The sequence below is a fragment of the Pogona vitticeps genome, chromosome 14, assembly GCF_051106095.1.
Source record: "Pogona vitticeps strain Pit_001003342236 chromosome 14, PviZW2.1, whole genome shotgun sequence".
NCBI classification, from domain to species: Eukaryota; Metazoa; Chordata; class Lepidosauria; order Squamata; family Agamidae; genus Pogona; species Pogona vitticeps.
Genome location: NC_135796.1, coordinates 3,068,531 through 3,096,518, shown reverse-complemented (window position 1 = coordinate 3,096,518; position 27,988 = coordinate 3,068,531). Strand labels below are relative to the sequence as shown.

The following is a 27,988-nucleotide window of genomic DNA, read 5'->3' as shown; positions in this document are numbered from 1 at the left end:
TTGATTTATTTACTTTGCGAACGCCTCAGGTTTTTGGCCACTGTTGGCCACCGCACTTGTACCTCCCCCCCCCCTTTTTAAAAAGTTTTGTAAATGCTTAGCAATAAATCACTTTTTCTTTTTTTTCCTCTACTACAGTTTTTACCGATGTATTCCTTAGCCTATGCCTTCCCTATTGTAAGCGTCGCCCACGGCCAGTTCCAATACAGCCTTTCTATAGTCTTACATAATTGCACATCAGTGTATATGCTGCTTTAGTGATATAACACTTATGATTTTTTTTAAATGAAAAAGAAAATTTTAAGGCAGTAGCCTACAGCACCAAATAGCAAGAAATGTACAGACTGAACTGACAGCTATGTAAATGGGCCCAGTGGCATCCCAATCATCTGGAAAAGAAAGTACACCACTTTGAATTCTATGGTTTTACATATCAGGTCCTTAGTAGGTCTGAAATCATCTGGTCCTTAGTAGGTCTGAAAATGAGATACATACACTCAGAGGAAGAACAACGCAACCTCAGAGGAAGAACAACGCATGGCATATACATGAATAACAAGACGTCTATATGTTTGTTTGTTTTTTAAAAGCATTCTTCAAGCCATAAAAAAAACCATTATTCAGGTATGTGCCAGATATGGAGGTAATTGGGGCTTGTTTCTTAGCCACAAGACCAACGCACTGAGCAATCATTGAGTCAGCCATGAATTCCCTGGTATACCAAAGTATTCTAGAGTCAAATGTGAGGGCATCTGTCCGACAGCGAACGCTTGGCCAAAACTGGTTCTGAAGCCAAGAAGAGTGGGCCAGAATTCCTCCACAATGATGTGAGACACGGATAAAGTCATACAGAAAACAGTTACTTCAAGTTATTGCTGCTAAAGGTGGTTCTACAAGCTATTGAATCACAAGGTGCACTTCGATTTTCAAACATTTGGCTTTGTTTTTGTATCATGACACGGTGTAATATGCCATGTGTTGTTCATCTGAGGTTGTTATTTACCTAATTTCCAGACCTGCTAAGGACCAGATGATTTTTTTTATGATATGTAAAACCATAGAATCCGAAGAGGGAGTACTTTCTTTTTCACATGACTGTATATCACATGACTATATCTACAAATACTGTATATTGATATTTTCTTTAAAAAGAGGAAAAAGACACAAATCAAGAGATGGTTGATTACGCACTAAGCAGTAGTTCGCAACTGCACCATCCCAAAGCAAGTTCCTGCAGACACCACTAGGGGGCAGCAGTATCTCACTCACACTCTCACACACTCACACACAATCACAAACACACACACACACACACACACACACTCAAAGAGAAAAATGGGGAACTTATTTAAAAGACGTCGTCATTAAGTCGTGTCCGACTCTTCGTGACCCCCTGGACCAGAGCATGCCAGGCCCTCCTGTCTTCCACTGCCTCCCGAAGTTTGGTCAGATTCATGTTGGTTGCCTTTTAAAAGACAGAGCAGCTTTATAATTAATAAGCTGTGCATCAGGAGAAGGGGTACTGATGCCCTCTGAGTGTATCAGATTGCCAGGAGCCTGGAAAATTTACTGGGTTTCCGTTGTTTTTTTTCCAACTGCAAATCCCAGAATCTGGGGACAGGCGGGGTATCTGGGGAACTGCAGTCTAAAAAGGTAACTTTTCCAAACTCTAAATAAAATTTTAAAAATTAATTATCCTTCCGAGGGCATCACCCCCTGAATCCTGAGCTGAAGCTCTAAATTCCAAAAGGATATCTCAAAAGAAATGGGGGGAAAGAAGACATGTACGGTCAACAGGTTCAATACGAAACCATTTTCTGCATGTACGGTCAACAGGTTCAATACGAAACCATTTTCTGTATTTCTGTTTAAACCAGCTCTTGATTCGCAACCCTGAAAAGTGGGACCTTGTTTGATTTTTAGAAGAAAGAGCCGAGCTGAATAAGAGAAAAGCTGCTTCGTGCATAGGGATCCACTGGCTTCCCAGCATCTCCAGATAGACGTGAAAGATTTCCTCCCTAGACTCTAGAGAGTTTCTCTCAACTGTGCCGGCAAACCTGGGCTAGGAAGATTAAGCATCACATTGAACAGAAAGCGGGTTTTTATTTTTCTGTCTTCCGTTCTTCCCCCGCTGACCTCCAGGGTCATCCCCGGCTTCTGCCCTAGCGGCAGGCTACTTGCACAGTTTTAAGGACTAGAAACCTGCTTTTCTAAAGTAAAAAAGAAAGGGAAAGAGAAGTAAGTAAAATAAAAAACAAAGAAGAGAGGAGGGGGAAAGACAGACGCACAGAGAGAATGAAGGGAGGAGGCTCCTGGGCCATTAGATTTGGCAACGAAGGGACTGTGTCTCACGGAGACACACAGCTGTTGTGTTTGCGTTGTGCCTTCTCTTGTGGGTGCATGTACACCCGCTGAGCCTCCCCTTTTGGCAGCCACGCACAGAGGTAACTAAGCAGTTCCCTCCGTGTTGTGCACACAGAGGGAAGCAGCCAGGGAAAAACAGGAAGCACGAGGGCAGAAACCACCCCGAACACAGGGACCGGATGCTGGGCTGCCAAATCGGAGAGCGGACCTGAGAAAGAGGCAATAGAAGCAACATATGATGGAAAATCCTGGGTTAAGGGGGAACCAGATAGTGGAACTGGAGCTTCCGGTGTTCGCACCCTACCCTGTCTGCTGGTAGGAAACCAGAAGATCAGAGCAAATTTAGATGCCCAAGCATCTTTAATTTTGTTTGCTAAAAAAAAAAAGCCTCTAGTCCTTATGGCAGTAAAGATACCACAGGACAAGAGATCAGAAGCCTGGGAGGAGGTTGTCTCCGATACCATTTGGATGCTGCTCGTTTTGGATTCCCTGCTCAAAATAAGTGGGTCATGTGTTTGGGTGGCTTGTAATTGTAACCTTGGATTTTTGGGGAAAGGCTCCGGTTACTCCAGTTGTGGGATGGAGGTCCTTCTCCCGTGCAATTCATGAGTCACCCTGCAAATCCTCCTGGGATGAACCCCGGGTGTAACGACATAAAAGGAATTAAAATGGTTGTTTCCGCCATAGGGATAACTACTTGCCAAAACTGATCTCCTCAGGAGGAGAGCAGGAATCTCCAGAACCAAAGGAAACCGATTTAGGACTTTTAAGGACGGCGTCTGGCTGCCAAAGCGCTCACGAATATTATTTCCTAGACTACAAATCCTGGAATTTTCCAGCTGGGATTCTGAAATGGTGTTCTTGTTTCAAGGTGCATCAAGCCGTTCCTGATTTGTAAAAAAGGTAAATGCTCCCCTTGACAATTTTTGTCCAGTCGTGTCCGACTCTAGGGGGTGGTGCTCATCCCCGCTTCCAAGCCACAGAGCCAGCGTTTTGTCCGAAGACAATCTTCCGTGGTCACATGGCCAGTGCGACTTAGACACGGAACGCTGTTACCTTCCCACCAAAGTGGTCCCTATTTATCTACTTGCATTTGCATGCTTTCGAACCTCTAGGTTGGCGGGAGCTGGGACAAGCGACGGGCGCTCACTCTGTCATGTGGATTCGATCTTACGACTGCTGGTCTTCTGACCCTGCAGCACAGAGGCTTCTGCGGTTTAGCCCACAGCGCCACCACGTCCTGATTTGTGCCACAACTCTAATAGGATACTTTCAGGCCTGCGAGATGTTTAAAGGGTGGTTTGCTGTTGTCACCCTCTGCGAATTCCCAGGGCTGAGCAGGATTTGCACCAGGTCTCCAGAGTCCTGGTGGGGCACTCTGTGCACAACGCCGAGTTCTGCGTTGCACGTACAGGGCAACGAAATAAGACGGACCGATGCCAAAGCCGGCTGCCTTCCCCCACCCCCTGCGCTTGGCACCTTTTACCTGGCATTGAGGGTCTGTGAAGAATCACAGGTGTTGCGCTGAGCCTGGGCGGTGGACCCCCTCAAGGGGCTGGCGGAGCTCTGTCCTGAGGTGCCCGACCGAGCCGGGAGCCCGTCGTGGCCTCCAGCTGACGTGGGGGCTTGTCTCGGCAGGGTGGGCTCTCCAGCTCTCCTGCCCGGGAAGCCTGGGCGATGCCCCTTGGCGTGAGCCGGATCCCCTCCGGCCGAGAGCCGCCGGTCTCCTGGGCGGAGCGGTTCGGAGGCCTTGTGCAGGCTCAGGGCTTCAGCCCGGCGCTGGGTGCTGGGACTGGCCGCTTGGGAACCTCCCGGGCTGGCCGCCTTCTGCGGGGAGAAGCCCAGCCCCCGGGTCTGCGTCAGGCGGTGAGCTGAAAAAGAGAGGCAGAAGACAGGAAAAGTGAACGGGCAGCGCAGACCCATGAGATGAACCTAAAAAAAAAAAAATTGAAATTAAACTGAGCCCACGGAAAACCATCTAGAACCCTCTCTCTTGGTGGCCAGTCCACCCAGATCTTCAATACACAAAAGACCTTGCATCAAACTTGGTGGCGTTCCTTTCTGGGACTACGTTTCCCAGCCAGCATGGCTTCATGGCTTCATGGTGTGCATGGAGTTTGTAGACCAGATTCTAGAATTCGTGGAACCGTCGGCCAAGCTCTGGACAACAGGAATAGCAAGAGAGATCACTGTCATTTTTTACCTTACCCCCCTCCCCATATACCTGCATAGGGCAGAAGGTTCAAAGCAATCACCATCTGGTTAGTAGGCTAAACCCAAATTCTGAACCTTGCTAAAGAGGGGAAAAAAGGAATAGGCCGTGCAGCCCCCAGGATTACACGAATGCCAGGGCAGGCAATACCTTTTATTGGACAAATAAAAAAAGTGGATAAGTAGCAAGCTTTCATGGATGAAACCCACTTCCTCAGGCTCTAAGCACACGTCCTTCGTGGAAAGTGCAGAAACATTGTAAGCAACCATCCAAAAATTGATGATACGTGTCTGTAAGAAACTGCACTCCCCATGAGGTAGGGGAGCTTAAAGCCTGACGAAGTGCATTTCATCCATTAACGCTTTCTACTTATGTATTTTTTAGTGGTCCGATAAAAGGCACCGCCTGCACTTGCATTTAATAACGAGGAATGACCTTTTTCCAGTTGCATCTTGACCCAACCCACACTGAGAAACAGACTTGGTATGAGGCTACCAAGAATCTATTCTCAGCTCTTGTCCAGGGCGCCCCTCTTGTCTTCTGCCTGTTGCAAAAGATTGATGTGTATGGTCCCCATGGGGACTGTGAGATTTCCTGGGAAGTAACTCCAAGCCCCAAACTCTCTGGGGCCTTCCTTATCTATTTTCTGGGCAAGATTAAGTCCATCCTGCGCAAGAAAAATGTCAAATTAGTCAGTTTCAAATGGTTCTGAAAGTGGGAGGGAAGGATTGTCCCCAAGTATTTGAATTTGACCAGTCTGAGATCCTGAAACTGAGAAGCAGAGCAAGAAGATAGGAAGGAAGGAAGGAAGGAAGGAAGGAAGGAAGGAAGGAAGGAAGGAAGGAAGGAAGGAAGGAAGGAAGGAAGGAAGGAAGGAAGGAAGGAAGGAAGGAAGGAAGGAAGGAAGGAAGGAAGGAAGGAAGGAAGGAAGGAAGGAAGGAAGGAAGGAAGGAGAGGTGGCAGTTCTCAGCTGATGACTAGCTGAGTTCTCTGCTTCTTTCTTTGTTTAAAAAAACAAAACGCTTCCATTTGCAAAAACAGATGCCAAAGTATGTGGGCAATGCCAAAGAGGAGGCCGAAGAAATGGCCACCTGGCAGAATTCCCAGTCACATCAGCATCTTTCTCTTCTCTTTTTTTAAAATTGGATTTTCAGTGGGGGAGATGAGAAGGTCACCGTTTTATTTTATTCTGATGATCTGGTCTGGATTCCCCTTCACAGAAAAGGTCTCGGGAGAACGCGGGCAGTTGGGGGGTCAGCATGGATGGAAGAAAAGCTGTCTATAAGCTACGCCAAACCTAAAGAAGTCTCTTGTCTAATATCCTGGGGGGTTTAAATTTATTTATTTATGAGTCTGATATTTATGTATTTATATTTTTATCCCACCTTTTTCCTTAAAAAGAACCCAATCTGTCCTTCCATTGCCATTTGGGTAAAGGCCCTAGAAACACGCCAGGACCCCCAGCGGGACCCCACTTTGAACCAACGGGTGGTTGTTTGTTTGTTTGTTTGTTTAAATGCTTTGAATTTTAATGTAAACTTCTCAAGGGGAAAACTTATCTTTTCCTCCTCCTTCTTCATTAACCAGCTGACACAGGCCTCCCTCTGTCTTTCTGCTGCTCTTTGAGGTTTTGCATGATTTTCTATTATAGATATTGTTAAGAGTTCAAGTCCGCGCAAGATCTTTGTTTGTTTGTTTGTCTGTTGTTTTGTTTAAACTATTTTTACTGCACCGTTCTCCTTTGAAAAAGACCCAAGGTGGCTTACAACAAGAGAAGACAAAAAGTTGGGGGGAAAAAAGGAGTACACAACGGTGATTCACATCATTAAAAGACAATATTTAAAGCTAAGGCAGAGTGAGCGCCCGTTGCTTGTCCCGGCTCCTGCCAACCTAGCCGTTTGAAAGCATGTAAAAATGCTAGTAGATAAATAGGGACTACCTCGGTGGGAAGGTAATGACGTTCCGTGTCTAGTCGCGCTGGCCACGTGGCCACGGAAATGGTCTTCGGACAAAAATGCTGGCTCTACGGCTTGGAAACGGGGATGAGCACTGCACCCTAGAGTCGAACACGACTGGACTCAATGTCAAGGGGAACCCTTTACCTAGGAGGGCCCTCTGCTGCTGCTTTGCCCTGCTTCAGACTGGCTGAAGCTGGAAGGAGGATGATGGATGGCTTCTCCAGCAAGACTAGCTTGAGCAGCTGAGATCTAGAAGGTGAGCACAGCAGTGCCAAGACGAGAAGGAAATTTAAGAATCTATTGAGACAAAATCAATCTGCTGGATCGCTCATGGATTTAGGTCTGTGGCTGCGGAGCCAGAGGTTGGCGGATCGATTCCCCCCCACGGTGCCTCCTTGAGAGGGGCTGGAGTACTCAAGGATCCACCGGAGAGAATTCAAAGAGAACGATGATGATATTATATTAGGAAGGTCCTGTTGAAGATAAGGATGGTGGTGTATGAGCGATCCTAACTTCTCACCTTCTTCCCTTCAGATCAGAGGGCTAATTATGCCGGGGCTAATTATGTCCACACTCGGAGTGACCCACCAATGTGTTATTTTACCTACTATTTTAACTTTTTCATTTTCGTGACTTTCTGATGAAAATCAAACACAATAATTTCTACGAGCCTTATCCGAATCACTGACTTTTTAACCCGGCCTTCCTCGTTTCAGCCCGTTTTCACCTACATTTAATTGGGACAGATTATGACAGCCAATGCCGAAAAGTCGTTAAAGGTAACCCAGGACAATATGAAGTCATAAATGGAAGGCAACTCCAGCCACAAACAAGCGACATACTGTCTGAGCGGAATTTTCCAGCCACGTGGTACCACGGTAAAGCATTAAATCACAACTCACAACTTGCCTGTAACCAGCTTTAAACTCACCTTCATTGCTTGACAATTTTTTTTTGCCATTAATTTTTGGCACATTCATTTACCACGTTTCTGCCCTGTTCACAAGCTACTGGTGTGTGGCCTGAAGAAGGGGTTTTAAAGCCATGAAAGCTTGCATGGATGGTTTGATTTTTAGTGCTCTAATAAAGGTATTGCATTTTTCTATATTTGTAATGACCATGCGGTTTCCTTTGGGTTTTTTTTTAAAGCCACGAGGGGGTACTGTTGCCAAATGACAAAGGGCAACATCCTGTCGCTCGTCTCCGCTTCAGTAGTGCTATTCAATCACTAGGCATTCCAGGTGAGATCTTCCCTAGACAGCCTCCAGCCACCCAAAGAGAGTCCAGAAAGGCAGGGAACAGGACTGGTCCATATCTACAAAGGAAGAGCCGGTCTTGTGTAAGACTAACGGCTCTTCATTGCTGGTTCAAAACTAAGACCTCCTTTGTATCACAGCAAGAGATAACCTGCAACTATCGACTGTCCCTGGGAAAATGAGTCTCCCATCTGTCATCAGGATTGCTGTGAAGCTTAGAGGGAGCAAGAGTGTCCAAGAGGTGCATTGGGGGGAAGGAGGTACGGTCATAGGCTTAGGCAGCTAGGAAGCCCCAGAGGTATAAAATGGGGAAACCTGGCTCCATGACAACACTGCCGACAGGCAATCGCAAGTCATCATACTCACAGAAAGAAGTACAACGGCATGGATCGTGCTTGTCCAGGTAGTGCTCCAACGTGTCCCAGCCGCCGCCAACCCGCACCATCACGTGGCTCCTTAGCACCTGTGGGGGCAAGGAAAAAACCATCACCTGCCGACTCAAAGCACACGAGGCTCTTTTGGTGTAAAACATTTACGGAACAGCAGAGGGCGCACCGTCTCTGGAAAAGACCATCATGCTGGGAAAAGTTGAAAGCAGCAGGAGAAGAGGAAGACCCCCATATAAGATGGATCGACTCAATAATGGAAGCCACAACGTTGAGTTTGCAAGAGCTGAGCAGGGCGGTTGAGGACAGGGCATTTGGGAGAACGCTCGTTTATAGGGTGGCCACAGGTGACGGGAATCCTTGGAGAAAGAGGAAAAGGCCAAAGGGACAAAGTACCAGGAGTACCAAAAAGAAATGTTACTACTGTAGTACTAGCAGCATTTCTTATCAGCATTATTCATGCTATCAGTAAATTACTACAGTACTACCACCATGATAGTAACCACTGCAGAATTTAACTACTGTAACTACACAATAGTAGTAGAAGTAGCAGCTCCTGGAATGACATTTTCCACCACGAATGACGGAAACACCACATTAAAAATATTGTAAATAAATAAATTGTAAAAGTCGCAAGGGTGGGAAGAGGAAGGAAAAAATAAAGCAGAAACAGGAAGGGCATCATGAAAGCCAAAGCTACACCTTTTTAGGTTTCAGAGAGCACAACCCCACCTGTTTCTTTCTCATGAAAGAGAAGTCCTAGAAATTTTACATGGCTGAGTACCTCCTGCTAAAGCGGATGCACAGAAATGTACGACTAGATTCAGAATTCAACTTAGTGGGGGACACAAAAATCTCAAGTTGCCTTTCAAACAAGGACGTTTCTAGACTGGGCAGAAAACAGACTGAAATTAAATGGGGATGAGTGCAGAGTTCTGTACTTACTGGGGGGGGAAACCCAAATGCACAATTGGAAGATGGGGGGGGGATACTTGGCTCAGCAACACTACAAGCAAGAAGGATCTTGGAATTGTCATCAATTACAAGCTGAACATGAGCCAACCATGTGATGCAGCTGCAAAAAAGGCCAACGTGATTTTAGGATGCATTAACAGAAGTCTAGTCTCCAAGTCCCACGAGGGACTAGTTTCCCTCTATTCGGCACTGGTTAAGCCTCATCTAGACTTTCCCGTCCACTTTTGGACACCACATTTGAAGAAGGATGCCAACAAACGGGAGCAAGTTCAAAAGAGGGCAACGAGAATAATCAAGGGAGTGGAAACCAAGCCTATTGGGGAAAGACTGGAAGAACTGGACCGGTTTAGCCTGAAGAGAAGAAGACACAATAGGAGAGCTTTCTCAAAAGGTTGCCACACAGAGGAGGGAGAAGATACATTCGCCATCATCCCAGAGTGCAGGAAACATAAGAATGGGTTCAAGCTACAGGAAAGCAGAATTAGGCTGAATATCAGGAAAAACTTCTTAACTGTTAGAGCAGTATGACAGTGGAACCAGTGACCTCGGGAGGTGGTGAGCGCTCCCATGCTGGAGGCGTTGAATTGGACCACCGTCTATCGGATCTACTTTGACTTGGATTCCTGCCTTGAGGAGGGGGTTGGACTTGATGGTCTTCGAGGCCCCTTCCGACCCCACTATATTCTAATACTGTTAAGAAATATGCATGAAAATTCCGGATGCATGTGTGTTTGGGGGCAACACTGGCTGGGTAGCTCAGCGAGTTGGCGTTTCCGGCTGCAGAGTTAGGGATCCAGAGTTGGAGAGAAGAGCCAGCCTGGGTAGCCTTCGGCAAGGTGCACAGTCCTGGAGCACCCACTCCCGTCAGATAAGAAGGAAAGGATAAAAACACACCTGGAAAGGCTGCCGTGGGTTGCCTGTAAGTCAGCATCAACTGGCTGGGACGCCGTTCTCATTAACCCAAGTGCGCCGAGGCCTCCGGCGCCAGAACGGTGGCTGGCAGCGACGGGCCGGCGCTGGCTTCTCCTTACAGTTAGAATAATTTATTCTAATTTGGCTACGCAGCCCTGCAACGTCCCCCTGCCTGGCTTTCTGCTGGGGCGGGAAAAAACAAGCATTTGGCAGAAGGATCCCTGACTCAGCATCTTCTCCTTGTGGCAATCCCTTGTCCCCGGAGCCATCACAAACGGTACAGAAACGGGCTGTGCCAATGCAGGAAATAGATTAGGGCAACAGAATGTCGCCTGTTCTCTTGACGGCTTGCATCTTTCACCCTGAGGATGTTTTTTTGTCTCCCCATGAGGCCAAAGTCTTTGGGGGTGGCAAGACGGTCCAAGAAGGGTCTGCAGGAGCAACGATTGGGGTTAGGATTCAGAATGTGGACTCTCCCGCCCAGAGAAAGCTCCCTAACACTCACACCTGTCCCAAATAGTATGCACATCACCAAAAACAATTGCAAGAGGAACTTCTGGGCGGTGAGTGCAAAAACAGAGTACAGTATATAGCAAATGATCTGATCTAGTAAGCTGGCAGAGAGTTGACTCAAGTGTGCTTCCCGCTCCTGTCTTTTCTAGATCTACAGGCAGACTAGCAGGTTGGCTTCCTACTCCTTCCTCTAACTTCCTGCTTCTTCTTCCTGTTAGCTAGAGAAGAGGCAGACTTACCCTGGGAAGGCCTCCAGACACACACAAAAAAAGAGAGGTTCCTTACTGTAACTCCGGTTCTTCGAGTGGTCATCTGTGAATTCACACTCATGGGTTTCATCTGCGCCTGCGCGACATTTCCAGAATCTTCTAGAGCTTAACACTGTTCGCTAGCACCGCCCCGCCCCCCCCGAGTACACAGGCACAGATAAAACCCATGAGCGTGCATTCACAGAGACCACGGAGAAGAATCAAACTTCAGGGGCCTCTGTAATGAAGGACAGGGCTAATTCTCCTCCGCTATCTCTGAAAGGATTTCCTGAAGCAAGCCGTGTCGTTTTTCTATTTTTGCCTCCCGATGGGTTTCAGGAGCAGTCAATGCCTGTTTGGCTGACACAAGGGGCAGGTGTATGAATGGCAAATACTTTTACATTGTGGAACAGATTGCCCTCCATGAGACCCATCGGGCGTCGTATGTTTTTCTTGCCCATCCCAAAACTACTGCTACAAAGAAGTGCCGGAGACCTCAAGGGTTGAGGTCTCTCTGGCTGCAAAGGGGCTGGACCGGATGATCTTTAGGGGTCCCCTCCCAGCTCTGCAGTTCAAAAATTATGATTACGTTGTTATTATTCAAAGTTACTACAGAAATCCTAGAGGTTTGCTTGGCGACAGGAAACGGAGGAAGCCCCCCATGCCCAGTTCCTTGAAGAACGGCACTTGTAACAGCCAGCAATTATAGCCTGTCTTGGGGACCGTCCGGAGCCTCGTTAGCCAAAGAGGCAGGGTGCACACACGGCTCTTAGTCCCCAGGCGTCCTGGTTCCTTGTGAATCCTGCTTCTGCCGGAAAACAGGCTGGCACAGAAGAGAGGCGTCTGGATTCCTCTGCAAAATGGATTCACTTTCATTCTTTTTGTGTTCATCTCCAAAGACCCACCACATGGTGATAAAACGCATCTGATAATTTTCACCCCATGATGGGCAACCTCTGGGAAATCTCTTGAGGGGCATGGAGGACTCTGACCTCAGTGTGAAGGTGCACGTTATCCTGCAAAGAACCACACCAGTACAAAACTCATGGTTCTGCCAAGCCCGGTCCATAGCCTATTAAGTGGCTTCAAAGTAACCCGGCTCTCCATGGAATCAGGGCCTCGACTTTCTTGGACTTCCATTCATTTTTAAAAGGTGGCTCGTTTCTTTCTTGGTGCGCTGTCGTCTTGCCATTCTTTGTGGTTTCTCCAAGATCCACAGAGGTTCTAAAACAGACTTCTCGGTTTTAATCGGGGAGAACGGGACGGCAGCCAAAGAGTTGGGCGCGCATTCGACACGCATGCTTTTGAGCCTCTCACAATGAGTGGCTCTCTCTCTCTCCCATGTCGCTGGGGACCACGCCGGCTAGAGAACTGACGGGAAAAGAAGGGAGGGAGGCACAGATGTGCCCGAAGTGTGCAGATGTGGACCAACAGGCAAAGTGGCAAATATAACTGCTGTCGTTTAAATGAAAATGCAGTCCTTCCCTTCGTCGTCTTAACGTTCTTTTATCGTTCAAGTGGGCTAGCCCTCCCAATGGAAGAACAGTGCTCTGTCAGCTCTTAAAAGAGAGGACCCCCCCCCAAAAAAAGTGGGTCACATCACACGGGACTCTCTGCTAACCTTGTCCCCTACACGTTTGCTTCTCTGCTGCACGATTCATCCTGATCTGGCCGATTAGAGGATGTAAGCGAGTAAGAGAGAGAGAGAGAGAAAGTGGAGCGGCTGATAAAATGTGCAATTGAGAAATCCCCAGCCATGTGGCTTTTCCATGTGACACTTTCTATTAAAAAAAGAAAAAGCGTGTGTGCCATAAAACCCGCCGGCTTTCAAAGATAATCCAGTTGACTCCATAGATGCAATGCTGGCGGAGTTCACCGGCCACAGCAAACCCATCTTGATGGCAATTTGAATTAAAACCGCATTGGACATTGGGGTTTCACCTGTAACTCCCAATTAGGAACGTTTGTAAATAGGCAGCAAGGCTGGTGAAACAGCTGTGTGTAGTTTTCTTTCATGGGACCAGCCCTAGGAGACTGTTTACCTCTGAAGGCTTCCATTTTCCCTGCGCCTGAGGACAAGTCTCGTATTGGGACGCACTCTGAGATAAATCTACACAGGATTGTGCCCAACTCACACTTTACTGGGTGCTTTTAGAATCCAGAATAGTAAATATTCTCAGTCAAGAAGTCTCAGATCAAACCTTTTTGAGAGATTTACACCGTACACAAAATTAACATTTCCCAGAGACTATTCTGTTGCTCCAGAAAGTGACAACAGTCTTCTGCGCCCTAAACACAAAACAAGCTTGTTTACTCTTGCAAAATCAATTTGCCTTGGTTAAATCCAATAATCAGTCCCAAAGAGAGGAGAAACACTGAATTAATGGGACTTACACATGTGCTGACTGAACAAAATCCACTCATTCAATTAATCTACTCCCGCTGGAATAAATGACAACTGGATTGAACCCTTAATCATTAAGAGGCCATAAGACTCATTCTAACATGATGTATGGAAGGAAGGAAGGAAGGAAGGAAGGAAGGAAGGAAGGAAGGAAGGAAGGAAGGAAGGAAGGAAGGAAGGAAGGAAGGAAGGAAGGAAGGAAGGGACTGATGATGGATGGAAGGAAGGAAGGAAGGAGGATGGAAGGAGGATGGAAGGAAGGAAGGAAGGAAGGAAGGTAGGAAGGAGGAACGAAAGGAAGGAAGGAAGGAAGGAAGGAGGGAGGGAGGGAGGGAGGGAGGGAAGGAAGGAAGGAAGGAAGGAAGGAGGGAGGGAGGGAGGGAGGGAGGGAAGGAAGGAAGGAAGGAAGGAAGGAAGGGAAGAGAGAGAGGAGAAGAGGAAGGAATGTTTTGTTCACAAAATGTGCATCCCCAATCTACTAATGTTAATGTAGTGAAACTACACTCTTGTAATTTAGAGCAGCCTCCCACAACCTGCGGGAGTGGACTGCAGCTTCCCTAATCCCCAGGCAATGGGGATGGTGGGAGATGTAGTCGTGCACCTTGCTAGGGCACCAGGTTAGGGGAGTCTGCACTGGAAAAATGTTCCAGATCAACAATATTTTGGAAACCGAAGCTCACCTCTTTAGGGAACTTGCTGTCTGCTGAAGGAAAAGAGACTGCTTTGGTTTTTAAAAACAGTTAAAAGTTAAGACCTGGTTGCTGGAAGATCTAGCAGGGGAAGAGCAGAGGGGGCCAGCTGAAAGGAGAAGGTTTTCTACGCGGAGCTGGGAAACTTAATTTTAAAAAGTAGTGGTCAGAACGCTTTGGCCAACATTACACTTCTACCAACTGGCATGCATGTGGGGATGCCAATTAGCACCTCATTAACGAGCAGCAATTTGCTGCTAAGACTCTTGTGGCTTCCCTTATGCAAGCATCAACTGGCAACAGGATTCTGGCCAACTAATTGCAATTATAGTTCTGAGGTTCAGAAAAGTAATGAAATTGCCATTATAGTTGCATAGCTATAGTAAAATGTAATTCTTTGCTTCTCTGTTTATCAGCAGCTTCAAAGACAGTTCATTCCCCACTGCAAGCCAATCATATGGATGGTTTTATGCAGGAATATGGGCAGAGAGGGACATTTCTTTCCTGGACTACAATTCCCAGAATCCCCCAGTGATCAGCCAGCCTGACTGCAGGATTCAGGGAGCTGTCACTCATAAAAATAAAAAAGGTGAGGGCAGGCACTCAAACAGTGTTGTATTTGAAGTAATTAAAAGCTACAATTTCACTGCAAATTGAGTGAAACTATTCCTTGGGAAGTTACAGAGAAAACAGACTCATCATGGCCTGTAGGGTTGGCCCACGGAATGTTGCTATCAGCAACAGAATGCCACTAATTAAAGACTTCCCTTTTAAAATTTCGGGGTGCACACATCTCATTGTGCGTGAGTCGTGTGCACTCCAAAATCAAAGAAAGAAGTTTCTAATCAGTGGCTGTCTGCACAGTGGGATACTGCCCAATATAATGTAATTATACCTTTGCAGAAGGCCTAATTACAAGGAACTAAGTCGTTATTTGCAACTCGTTCCTTTTGAGCTCCGCTCCCATGCATCCACAAGGGCGGGACGAACAAGCCGGGCAGCCTGTTTCTCCTTGTGATCTCACGGCATCAAAAGCTGTGACATGGACGGAGGTGGTTTGGGGTGAAGGTCCAGAAGGGAGGCTGGGAAGAGAGGCAAGAGAGACGGGGGGAGAGAGAGAGAGAGCCGAAGAGGTTCTTACCCGAACAAAGATCAGCGCACTGGAGTCTCCCACTTTATATTTACCCTCGGAGACTTTGACCATGGGAAACTGGGAAGGGCAGGTGCAATGGCCCAGAATTTCTCTCACCTAGAGAGGGGGGGAATGGAGGGGGGTGTAAAGAGGCAGAGAGAAAAAAGACAAATGTAATTGTTTAGAAGCAGGTCCGTAAAGACAACCCCATAAGCCGGCTTCTCCACTTCCCACCCCCTGCATGCGCAGAGCATAGCATTACACTGCAACGTTATTTCCCGGCTCAACCCCTCCATCATCCCACTCAAGGTGGTAGCCCAAGGCTCGAATAGCCGCCTTGCACTGCTCCGATCTCTTGGAGGGAGTGACCCACTTTTTGTTCTTTCTAACCCATCTGTGGCCTTCATAATTAACCATTATGAGCCATCAGGTCAATCTGATTTATGGCAACCCGCTTTTTAAGGGTTTTCCAGGTAGAGGAGACACAGAAGTGCTTTAACGTTTCCTTCCTCCAGAGGGCGCCCTGGGACTATTGCGCAGCTGACCCAAGGCCACCCAGGCTGGCTCTCCTCCCAAGAGACACAAGCAGGAATCGAACTCCCGGCTCCACAGCCAGGTACTTAACTCATTAAACAATCCAGTAAACGATACAAATGGATAAAACCGGGCCCTCCAGCTGTTGATGATGCACAACCCTCATCAGCCCCAGCCAGAACCGGCCATGATGATGGAAATTGCACTGTTGCAACCTCTGGGAAGTCGCCTTAGGTTTCAGTTTGGTTAAGCATGATGAGCATTGTAGTCCAAAAGACTACGGAGGGTTCCCAGTGGAAGAAGGTAGCAGGGAGATGCTGTTCCGAGTCCCCAATGAATTGTGAAACCAAACAGGGGATAATGGGCTAGTTAGTGGTCACTCCTGCCAAACTCAACTACCTGCCAGGGTTGGATTCTTGGGGGGGGGGGGAGGAAATGTCTTGTGTTGCTCTGAGCTCCAGAGATCTTAAGGGGAAACAAATCAAATTAATGTACACGTATTCAGACATAATGGCTGCAGGTAAAGTAATGTGCACATCCACATATTATATATAATATTATATATTATATATATATATACAGTATGTGATAGAGAATGTCCAGGGGGACATTGGCCATTGTTGCATGAGGCTTGTTGGAGTTTTTACCAACCTCGCATGCTGTCTGTAGGGTTTTGTTTTTTTTTTTACTGTGAGGGACTTTTAAAGTTTAACCCACCCCGCAAGGCTGTTGTGACAATAAAAGAGAAACTGAGGCAATATAGACTGGGCTTAGCTCTGCAGAAAACAGACAGCACATACATGACTGGTGTGCTCCACAGCTCATGACAGCCCCCGCCAAGGGACGGCAGATCAGAGACTGAAAATCAGGGGAGGTTTCTCTGTCTGCCTTGGTAACCTCTTCAAATATAAGGAAGTGGCTGTCGGGAAGGAGGAGACGGTTTGGTCCAAACGTGGCTTCCAGCTCTCATGATTTATGGTCTCTTGGGTCAGAGAGTCTCCACTGTAACCAGGCAGAACAACACCAAGGGAAACACAACAGTCTGGCAGCTGTTTTGCAAAAAATGTGGAGGACTGTTAGCCAGAAGAACAGCAATGAAAAGATACTGCCTGTTACTGGAGTAACTAACTAAGAAGGCACCAAAGTGGGTACGTTATGGGTTTTTTCAGGTTGGCTTAATTTATTTATTTATTTCTTGCATTTAAATCCCGTTCCCATTAGTGCCAAATGCACTACTCTGAGCCGTCACAACCAATATAAAACAATTCTTTTTGTTCTGGATTGTCGTTTTCGACTCATGGCAGTCCCTTGGTTTAATAATCTCCTAAAGGCCTGAATTTTAGATTTTGCAAGCTCAAAACTGTGGCTTCCTTTATGGAGCTGATCCATCTCGTGTTCGGTCTTCCTCCTTTCCTGCTGCCTCCTGCTTTTCCTTGCATTACTCTCTTTTCACAAAGGCCGATATCCAGTAGTAAGTGGCAGCTAGAGTAGGCCCAGTGAATCCGTGGAACTTACAGAAGAGTTTTCTCGCTAAATCCCCACAGATCCAATGGGCCGATTCTAGCTGCCATTTACTACTGGGTTTCAGCCAGCAGACCTGGAATACGGATAGCCTCCATTTAGCCGTAGTTTAGATAGAACAGGGAAACATTTCTGGATCACAATTCTGGGAATGCCACCTGGGAACTGCAATTAAAAAAATAAAATAAAAACTACCCCATCTCTGCTTAATAAAAGTATTGCATTACTGCTAGGATGAGTGGGTTTCAACAAGATAACTTCCCATGGATGGGGTGGGTGTGGAATTAGGTCTTTCACTTCCTCCCACTCTACCTTATTTCACGGTGTGAAAAGTTTTTTCATGAGAACAGAGAAGAGAAAAGGGATCTGCAGGCTGGCGAAGAGATTCTGGGCACGGGACTTGAAAAAACTTTGGGAGTTTTTACAACCTCGCATGCAGGCTGGAGAAGGTTTGCCTGGGAGGGTCTTTTCTGGGCTGGGCTGGCTGTCAATCTATCCGGCACTAACCAGTCATTCCTTCCTGACTCTGAATTATAGGGGTCTTTTTGTTAGTTAGTTTGCTTGTTTTTTGGCTATATGCTTATATTCTTCGCTGTGGTACACCACCCAGAATAACCAATATGTGGTTTAGAAATGAAATTAGATAGATAGATAGATAGATAGATAGATAGATAGATAGATAGATAGATAGATAGATAGATAGATAGATAGATAGATAGATAGATAGATAGATAGATAGATAGATAGATAGATAGATAGATAGATAGATAGATAGATAGATAGATAGATAGATAGATAGATAGATAGATAGGAATTCAAGATAGATGGCTAGATAGACAGACAGACAGACAGACAGACAGACAGACAGACAGACAGACAGACAGACAGACAGACAGGCAAGGGTGTTCAGCCAGTTCTCTGAAGAAACGGTTCCAAAGAGTGGGAGCCGTCCAGGGGCGAGGAAGGTGGCCAGAGGCGAGGGGACTAGCTGTCCCCAATCCAGCGCCTTCATTTCATTTCCCCACAAGAAGCCCCACAAGGAATGAGGGGCGATCGCCTTGCAGGATTTCAGAGGGAGGAGGAGGCCTGGCTGGTTTTTCTCTGGAAAAGAGTGGCTTTCTACCTAAAGGGACGTTGTGCCGGCTTGTAAGGTGGGGAGAGGTCTTTAAGGCTGCAGTTGCCAACCTGCTAGCCAAAGAGGCCCCATCCTCAAGAGATGTATTCCCCATGCGCAATGGCCGGGGGGGGGGGTCTGGGAGTTGCCGTCCAAGAACAACCAGGTGACCCCAGGTTGGCAACCCGTGGCAATAAAAGAAACCGAGTGTTATCGGGTCTAGGCCAATAAAGATTGAAGATGGCAACCGAGTGGTCTATGCCAAAAAAGGAAAAAGATGAAGCAAGCTCCTCAGATACGAGGAGAATGAATCAGCTCCTCTCCTTACCAACACAAGTGATTTATAAAGCCAGGTGTATCACATTCCTGGGGTCTGAACACTGGGATACAGAGCGGGGAAGGCCCCATTGACTTTTTGGGATGAACCACCTCCAGCCTTATATGACAATCTCGTCAGTGCGCCAAGAAGGGAGTACTTGGTGGGTGCATCCTATTAGCTGCTTGATTGCGCTTAAAAAAAAAAAATCAAGGTTCTAGTCCTTAATGTTGTCCATCTGTGCGTGAAAGTGCTCTTTGCCCGGTCCCTCTGGAACTCTCCGAAGCCAGACCTGGGGGGGCAGAATCAAATTCCTCCCGCTTTCGTAACTTCTTTCCCCTCCCTGTGACGCAGGAAAACCCCGAATCAATTAAACGGCAGCACAGCTAACTTAACATGCACAATGCATTCCTGACCGCTTCAAAGGCGTGGAATAAATTATGCAGAAGCAGAAAAGGCGCCATTCCGAGGGCCTTTTCTTAGCCAAGATACAAGATTTGAACCACTTAGTTCTGCTGTAACCGCAGAAAGTGGACTGCTCCTATGAGCCACCACCGCTCAGCGCTCACAGCAGAAGATATGATAGTGGGAAAACTTGACCAAGGCCAGATCACAAATTCGGTAGCGGAGGGAGAATTTCAGCCAGGCTTCTTTCTTGCAAGATCCGAAGCCTCTCTGCTCAAATCCTGAACTCCACAGCCATCAGGGTCCAGAAACATCCTACATCCATGTTTCGCCAAAACCCACTGCGTAACTTTCAGGTGCCACCATTGGCGGGGTGCTTTTTTGCCCGTCTGTCGCCTGCCGAGCGAATTTTCCTCCCCAAGAATTTTGGAACGGCGCAGGCCAACCGACTCCGACAGTAAAGTGCTTCTGGCTCTCTTCCGAGCAAATGAGGACACGTTCGCCTTACTGTAGCATCCCTTATGAAATGTTTGCGAGACGAGCAGATGCTGGTTGGGAAAGGAGGGGTGGAAGCGGGAGAGGAGACCGTTTGCTATTTATAAAACCCCATTGACAAAAAAGATCTTTTTCAGCAGAGAGGAAATTAATGTCCCAAATCCCTCGTCATGTTCGGTCTAATCCGCCACGGGCACCGAGGGGTGAGCGGCTTCTCTGGACGCAGCTGGGCCGGTTCGGGCACGCTCACTGGGCTCCCCCACCCCACCTCATGTGCTCTGCTCCGCATGGCGATATTTTTTTTGGGTAGCTGGCGCGGTTATGCGGGAGAAAGAGCTTTTGTACATGTGGCACAGCTGGCTGGGCGCAGCCCTCGGGAACACACACACGTGGGCCGGGGGTCACCACGGAAACCGTGCCTCAACAGCTGCTGGCTTTGGGCCACAGCCGAAAAGGTGGAGGCGGAAGAAAAAACAGTATTTTTAGCCACTTGGAAAATGACCGTTTCTCGGATCCAGGGTGGCGGTTGGCGGGGGGGGGGGGGAGGCAGCTGACATCTTTCCTTCGGGACGAAGGGAAGCGTTGTGAAGCTGGTAACATTGAACCAGAGAAGAGACTTTTCACTGACATTCTTATTGCCCCAGCTTAGAAAAGCCTCTGGACTACAACTCCCAGCATCCTCAATCAGTCCAAGAATCCTCACCCTTATGCTGGGTGGGAATTCTGGGAGTTATTATTTGGGGGGGGGGGGAAAGGAACCGGTTCAAACATTGCTTTTTCCCCCCAGCCACCCACAAATGCCAAACAGTGAAGGCTTTTTTTACAAAATCCAAAGAGTTGAGAAACAATCCCCTGCCAACCCCCAACTCCCCCCAGGAGAAGATGCAGGGAAGCCACGTGGGTCCACATCCACATCCACAAGCAAGATTTCCAAACCGTGGGGGAAGCGGGTCTTTTGCAAAGCTAGTGGGTCTTCATGGCTCACCAAAGACCAAACTACTCTGGATGATAATGCAAATCGTCGTTACATGGCGCCCAGTTTGCAGGATGAGAACCATGTATGACAGCCTCCGTTTCGTCATGTTCCGAAACAAGTTCTGGCTTGATTTGATCTAGGACCCCCCCTTGTCCGTCTTTCTGGCCGCTCAGCGTACATCTGCAAAGCTCTTCTCCAGCAACACACGGCAAACAGATCAATTTCTTTCTCCTATGTCAGCTTTCTTCACTGTCCAGCTTTCACATCCATATAGAGAAATTAGAAATATCACAATGCAGAGGGCATTTACCTTCGTCCTTCGCTGCTGCGTATCTGAGGTTATATAGATGTTTCACCCAGGAATTTTCATTCCTCCTTTATCCAAATCTAACCTAGTTTTCTGTATACGTAATACATTCTACTTACAGACTGAACAGGCAGGCGGATAAACTGCACACCTGTCTGGCTCCTTTGTCGACGGGAAACTCTTCTGATCCCTTCTATTGGACCTCTTTAAAAATATTAAACATATAGCAAGCTTTCTTGAATGAAATCCACTTCCTCAGGGCTCTAAGCACATGCAACCCTTCACGGATGGTGCAGGAAAATTGTCCAGAAATAGGTATCTGGGAGAGATACCTCTTATTTTTCCTCTGAAATTCTTTAACACACTCTAGTAACCAACATGCATTTGTGGTAATGACCTCCAAAATATCCAGGGTCCTGAACCTCTAGGGGGGGCACGGCATCTGGCACCCTGGATGGCTTTTGTGAAGTTCGGACTAAAAGCCAGCACGGTCCATCTCTCTGAAGTTAATCAGTCACTTGCCTCTGCCGACTGGTCTTACAAAGAGCAGGACCGGCTGAAAAGAGTTTTTGTTGTTCAGCGTGCTGTGACCGTCCCACGGATTTCCACGGGTCAACTCAAAGTCCAAACGCCAGCGTAGACCCAGGAGCCTTGAGTTCAAATCCCAGCGCAGCCATACAAACCTTGCCAGTCGGACGTCCATGACGACCACACTCTAGGTATGGGTTCAGACTGGCTCCTTTGGTTTCAATAATTTCCCATGGCGAGGAAAATCAGGTTAAAAAGACGTAGTAGAAACCGAAGAGTTTTGCAAAATCAGGAGGCAATGATGCAAAGTTATTACTATTTGCATTATTCATACGGGGCCATCTTTTCTGCCTTGTTAAGGAGGCTGCCTTGCCTGGGTCTAAAATATTAATGTGTTTCTCTTCCTTTATACCCTGATTACACACCGCTGCAATTATAGCCCGTGTGCCCTGTGATTAGGCTGACATCTCGCTGTCGCCTGACCATGCCCTGGTGTTAAGATAATCCGCTGCTGGTACAACACAGACAGGCCGCCCGGCGGCCACCCACCCACGCCTTCTCCCATTCTGCTTTTCTCCCGCAGCTGCCAGGAGGCGCCTATATTAGGGAAACCTTGTCCAAACACATCCCGGGGAGGGGAGAATGGCCGCAAGCTTACCTCACCCCCATATTATGCTACAAGCCATTCAAGAACCGGAGACTTCTGAGGATGCGGTTCAGTGAAAAAGAGGGAGGCTGCAATCCCATGACACTGACCTCTGACTCCAGAGCTTCCTGAACTTTGCCACCAAGACTCCAGGACTGCAATTTCCTTCTCTTTTTTTTCCTCCTCCCTCCCCATGCCTTTTCCTCTTGTGCTGTGCCTTTTCACCAGCAAGTTTGCAAACTTGGTCTCCTTTCTTAGCCACACTGGGTGCCCTTCTGGAGCAAAGTGCAGGATAAAAATATATTTTATAATAACTAGTACACATAAAGGCATATTTTTTTTAATATTGCCAATCCAGCCGTCGAGGTTATCTTTATGTCTGTCTCCTTTATGAGCCTGCTCGGGTGTTAAGAGCATCGGGGGGGCCTCTCTCTCGGTCCCACCACCTTCAGACTTATAGTCAGTAGGGACACAGGAGAGGGCCTTCTCTGTGGCTGCTCCTTGAGACTCTGGAACTCCCTCCCACTGGAAGCCAACCTGGCCCCATCTTGGCTGCCCGTCCACAAGCAGGTGAAGACCTTTCTCTTCAGGCAAGCTTTCCCTCAGGGAGTGGCTGCCAAAATGGTGGGGCTTTTTTAATGCTTTACTGCTTTGAATGTGTTTTTGGTGCTGCTTTTGTTTACAGTTTTTTTAGTGTGACATTCGTTGGATTTTTAAAAATATTTGTATACTGACTGTCTTTAGTGTTAAACGTTGCCTTTTAATACTGCAAGCCACCGTGGGTCTTTTTAAAGGAGAAAAGCGAGATTAAAATATTTTAAATAATAATAATAAACTGACAGAGCCTACAGGTTGCCTCGAGAGACTCAACAGACTATCTGCTCCGCAGGGAAGGGAAACTTTCAGATGAGAAAGAGTACTTCTTTGGACTACAATCCCCAGAATCCCCCAAACAGTTCAGAATGGGGGGGGGAATTCTGCCACCCTTTTCCCTCTCACCCCAAAATGTCCTAGTCTATGCATAAATGTGTTCTATTTCAACTCTCAAAGGCCGAGAGATGATACAGCCAAGTACAGTGGATTGTGGGAGTTGTAGTCCAAAATAGGTAGAGGATTTAAGGTTTCCCTTCCTTTGGTTTAAAGGATTTGGCAAGAATTTAGCAAGGAGGCAAATAACAGCAGAGGAAAGAGGTGCTATTATATAAATGTAAGCAATTTACCAAGGGCAGACAATTTTCTCGTGTTTCAGTTTCATTATACTAGGACTGCCAGGTACACCAAGAGATGCTGATTTACGGCGGACAAAGGATACTCTCACCTCAAGCAGTGTGATTAACTTGTGGAACTCACTGCCACTGGACACAGAGGCAGTGAGTATTGTTTACTATTATTAAATTATTATAATTTTTGCCAGCAATGAGAGGAAACGCTTCTGAGACTCAGCCCCACGTGGCAAAATAATCTGACTTGATTTGAGTGATCTGTTGTACCCTTGACTCGGTGTGTCCACACTTGCAAACTGTGGACAGGATGGCGTTTCCTGAAGAGGCAATTGTTTTCTTATTTCCTTATAAGCCTACATACAGCGCAAGCTGGTGGAAACAGCAAGATCGGAGTAAAAACCGCCGTGGAGATGAAGAAGGTGGGTGGTTTTAGCCGGTCGCTTTTGTTCTAACTGGGAGGGCAGGATGGGATGAGTGAGAGAATCCGTCTATTTGCCTCCAGTCAAAGTGGGGGCCCTGCCGTGCATTATTATTCACATTGCAAATCTGTTTGCCAGAATACAGATCCTGACATATGTTAGCAATCCAGAAGCAAGCCACACGGAAGTGGCGATCATTCCAGGTTCATCCAGCGGGAACAAAATCTGTGGTCTCATATGGACAGCTGAAAAAGCTCTTCCCGATTAAAATAATCAGCCAGAATCTCCATAAGAGATAGATAGATAGATAGATAGATAGATAGATAGATAGATAGATAGATAGATAGATAGATAGATAGATAGATAGATAGATAGATAGATAGATAGATAGATAGATAGATAGATAGATAGATAGATAGATAGATAGATTATCCTATTACAGTATTTTGCCCTCTTTACTCCACCAGTGAGGCTGACGGGGCCATCCCAAGGAATTCTGCTGCCTGAGGCAAAAGAGAATCGGGATTCTCACTCGTGCTACATACAGATTTGGCATTCGACGGACAGCCAGCATGGGAAACTTGACTACAGCTCCCATCATCCTCAGTTACTCTTGCTTGGGCGACGGGAGTTGCCCTCTTACAAGATCTGTAGAGCGATAGGTTAGCTACACCCCATTTTGGATATCCGGGTTCGAGTCACGCTCGGTTATAAAACTGACCTAAAGGTAGTCTGTCACTTTTTCATCTCAGCCAGACCGACCCCACAGGGTTGTTGTGTGTGTGAGAGAGAAACATGGAGAAAGAGGACACATGGGTGGGCAGAAACACCGGGCAGAAAAACATCTTAAATAAAACAAAATAGTGAGTGTACGAGAGGAGAACGACGGGAATGTGGGATGCCAAGGGTGAGAATCAGGAAATGATTACTGAAGCTGGGAGAAAAATGTGCCTTTTCCGCATTTTGCAGGGTCTGAGTTTGATTCCCAAGGAGAGCCCTCTGGCAATCTCGAAAGAGAAATGGAAGCCACCCAGAGCCGGCGCTCAGCCTCTCCTCTCTCTTGGAGGACGGATGCCCATAAAAGCCGAGGGATTCCCCCCTCCCCTAAGGCTGGCCCTTATGAACCAGAGAAAAATGCTCCAGCATCTCTTTGGTCCAGAAAAGATGTTCAGGAAGGACGGCCCAGTTTCCTGGATCAACCCACTGACACACAAACAGGCTCCTGGCTCTCGGGAAGATCGAAAGAGGAAGCGGAAAAATCAAAACACATGGCCCTGGGCCATCAAGAAAGGCCTCCAGGATGGGAAACAGAAACCACAGAAGAGGAATTCCATTCTTACCCCCCCACCCCCAAGTCCCAAACACGCTACGTATTTTATTTTACTTTGGAGAATGGTTTGCACCAAGGAAACTTTGCAACGGTGGTTTTCGCCCACCCTCTCCTGCGCTTAACATGTGGAACAGGTAAAAGGGGTTAGGGTTCAGACTGCTTTCAAATGGGAATTCAAATATCTGGCCGGTCATTTAAATTCTCTGCACGGAGAAGCTGCCTGATGGAGCAGTCAGAGCAGGCGTAAGGAACGGCAGCCCCCCAGATGTTTCTGACCCACAGACCCCCTCCCTGCCTTGGCCAGCAGAGCAGAAGTTGCAGTTAAAAGCCACCCGATAAGTGGCTTACAGCAATTGGACTGGGATTTGGGAAGACCCCTACTTTATCTTCACAACAGCCTGGAGAGGTAGGGCAGGCACAGAGAACGCAAAAGGGCCTGCTTTAAGTCTGAGGTCGCACACCAAACTCAGCGGGTGAATCGGCAGCAGGCACTCATTCATGCCTCGTTTTATTCATTTTTACCCCACCGTTCTTAAAAAGGACCCAAGACGACTTAATTCATTAGGAGACAATATTCAAAAGCTAAAAACAGTCAGTATACAAATATTTGAAACTAATTAAAGCAGGCTGCCTTGGATTGAAATCAAATAGATTTAAATCACAGTTTAAGTGATGATTAAAAATCAATTTCTGGGGGGATGATTTAAATTTTAAAAAATCGTCAGAGGAGACCTTTCTCTGGGTCCCTCCACCTTTACAGTTGCATCTGACGGGGACAGAGGAGAAGGCCTTCTCTGTCTTTGCTCCCAGACTTTGGAACTCCCTGACACTGGAGGCCAGCCTGGCCCCATCTCGGCTGTCCTTCCACAAGCGGGTGATGACCTTTCTCTTCCGGCAGGCTTTCCCCGGGTGACCGGCTGCCTGAATGGGGTTTGTTTAAATTGCATTGTTGTGCTTTACTGCTTTGAATCTGGGTTTGGTATTGATTTTGTTTCTTCATTTTTGTTTGATTGATTTCTTTTAAACATACGTATACTTGTTGTGTTTAGCCTTTTGTAGTGCCCTTTGATTTAAGCTTCCTGGGGTCCTTTCGAAGGAGAAAGGCAGAGTGAAAATATTTCAAAATAAATAAATAGCTGTCAAATGCCGGAGAGCTTGGCCAGTTGAGCAGTATATAAAGTTTTAAAATAAATACATAACTGGGAAGCTGCATCAGAAAAACAGCCAAGCGCCTTCGGCAACTCAAAGACTAACGCGTATAATTGGCACGTGCTCTCGGGACCGTCTCCTGCACCCCTGATGGACAGCATGTCTAATTTCTACGGAAAGAGGCATCTGTAAAGGTGTGTTGTCATCCCCAAGACCACCCAGAAGGAAAGGATGATTCGATGCCCGGTCTTTCTCTCTTCCCCCCACCCACCCACACTTCCAAACCTCGGTGCCAGTCCAGCCTTGGCACGCAAGCATTCGGCCACGGAGAGGTGGCAGCTGCCGCGGGGCTCCCTGGCATGCAACACAGCGGTCCCTCTCTCCCCCTGCCAGCCGGGGGACTTAGCAAGGAACGGGGCAGGGAAGCGGTTTTAAATTAAAAGGGCTTTTAGATTAGAGAGTCAAGGCAGGTCAGAGGCTCTCTTTGCCTGCCTGCTTCTGCCCCCTCCCCAACCCCAAATCCTGAAAGGATCTTATTAAAAAGAGGTAATCCAGATGTGATTCGGGACGGGCGGGTAGGGAGCCGGGAAGGGGGAGCCAGAAGCACCCACACGAAGGGGGACCCAGCATCTCTCCTCAGTGCCCCTCTGTTGGAGGGGGGGGTCAAAGGCAGGCTGCAGAGCTACCGGCTTCAATCTTGGCTCAAACCTTCTTAGAACCCGAGTGAGCCAAGGCTGGCCTTCTGGAAGGGATGCTGGACTCCGATTCCCGAGCCCTCCCTCGGCTGGTTTGGGCGGCTGGCATACGGTGGGTGGGGGGTGGCTGAATTTGGCCCACCGACCCCTGCCTTCAAGCCACCTCAGGTCTGCTCAAGAGGAAGACTCCTTCCTCGGGCCTTGGACAGAACGAGCTGATCAAGAGGGAGAGGTTCTCTGAGCATGCGCAGGGTGATCTCTGGGCTCGGTCCGACAGTCAGTGCTCAAACCGTCCAGTGGGCTCGCCGCTACTGCAGAATTGTTCTGCAATAATTCCGTTCCATGGTTGCAGAACTGAACTTCAATTCTGCGATCACTGCTGAGTTGTTCATCCCTTCCACCCGTCCTCGGCTCAGAGTGGTGTCTGCATCCCGTTGGCTTTTGTGTTTTTAAGGTCACAACATCCCTGCGCAGTAGGATAGGTGGAAATATAGACATTGGTCCAAGGAAGGTCACCAAGCAAGCGTCGCAGCTCATTTTAAGCTGGCTGTCTTCGTCCTAGACCAACGCTGTAACCGCTGCACCCCATTTCCCAAAGCCCTGCTCTTGCTACAAGTTACCTTCCCCATTTCAAGGCCCCCAGGATAAACCGCAAACACATCCTTCTCTCATTACGGGAAAACACCAGTCCAGACCAGCCAATCTTGTCAAATTGAGCTTATAGAGACAGATAAGTGAGGAAGCCCCAGACTGAGATACCCAACTGCAACCAGCGCTTCAACACTCCAAAGGCAACTTGCCCAAGGGCAGTGTGCGGGGCTTCTGCAGGAGCTTTGTCGGGGCCGACAACTGCCCCAACCCCCACCCCAAGAAAAGGGGGAATGCGTGATCCACATTGCATGATCTTGGCACCCCTTTGGCGTCCTTCGTACAAAAATGCCTAAATCAAAGCCAAAAGTGTGATCTCTTTCTCCCTCGGTGGACGGAGAAATGAAACATCTCTTTGTTTGGGAGCACAGATCTTGGGTGCGAAACTATGCTTTTTAATCACTCGTCTGCTTCTCCCTTCCTCGTTCACCTTATTCAGTCCACAGGGCCGTTGGGAAATATAGTCCAGCGTATCCAGGAAACCCCCAGGACAGCATAAGGTTGCATAAGATAATTTTTTTTAAAAAAAAATCCAATAAATGAGCCGGACAATGGGAGCAGTTGTTTCGGACTACCAGTCCCATTAGTCTCCACGGAGGGGAACGTGGGGATGATGGCTGCCGTTGTCCCCAC

The 27,988-nt window shown here is 47.5% G+C and overlaps 1 protein-coding gene across 2 annotated transcripts in view; it reads right to left on the bottom strand.

Moving 5' to 3' along the window:
- The window catches only part of GAS2L1 (growth arrest specific 2 like 1), a 46,920-nt gene that overhangs the window by 4,117 nt on the left and 14,815 nt on the right, over positions 1-27,988 (bottom strand). For both annotated transcript variants that reach the window (XM_072983749.2, XM_072983750.2), the window contains exons 3-5: positions 15,059-15,166; positions 8,157-8,253; positions 3,851-4,235 (exon numbers count right to left, since the gene is read on the bottom strand). In XM_072983749.2, the coding sequence (XP_072839850.2) occupies positions 3,851-4,235; positions 8,157-8,253; positions 15,059-15,166 (590 nt within the window). The remainder of the gene's footprint in view (positions 1-3,850; positions 4,236-8,156; positions 8,254-15,058; positions 15,167-27,988) is intronic.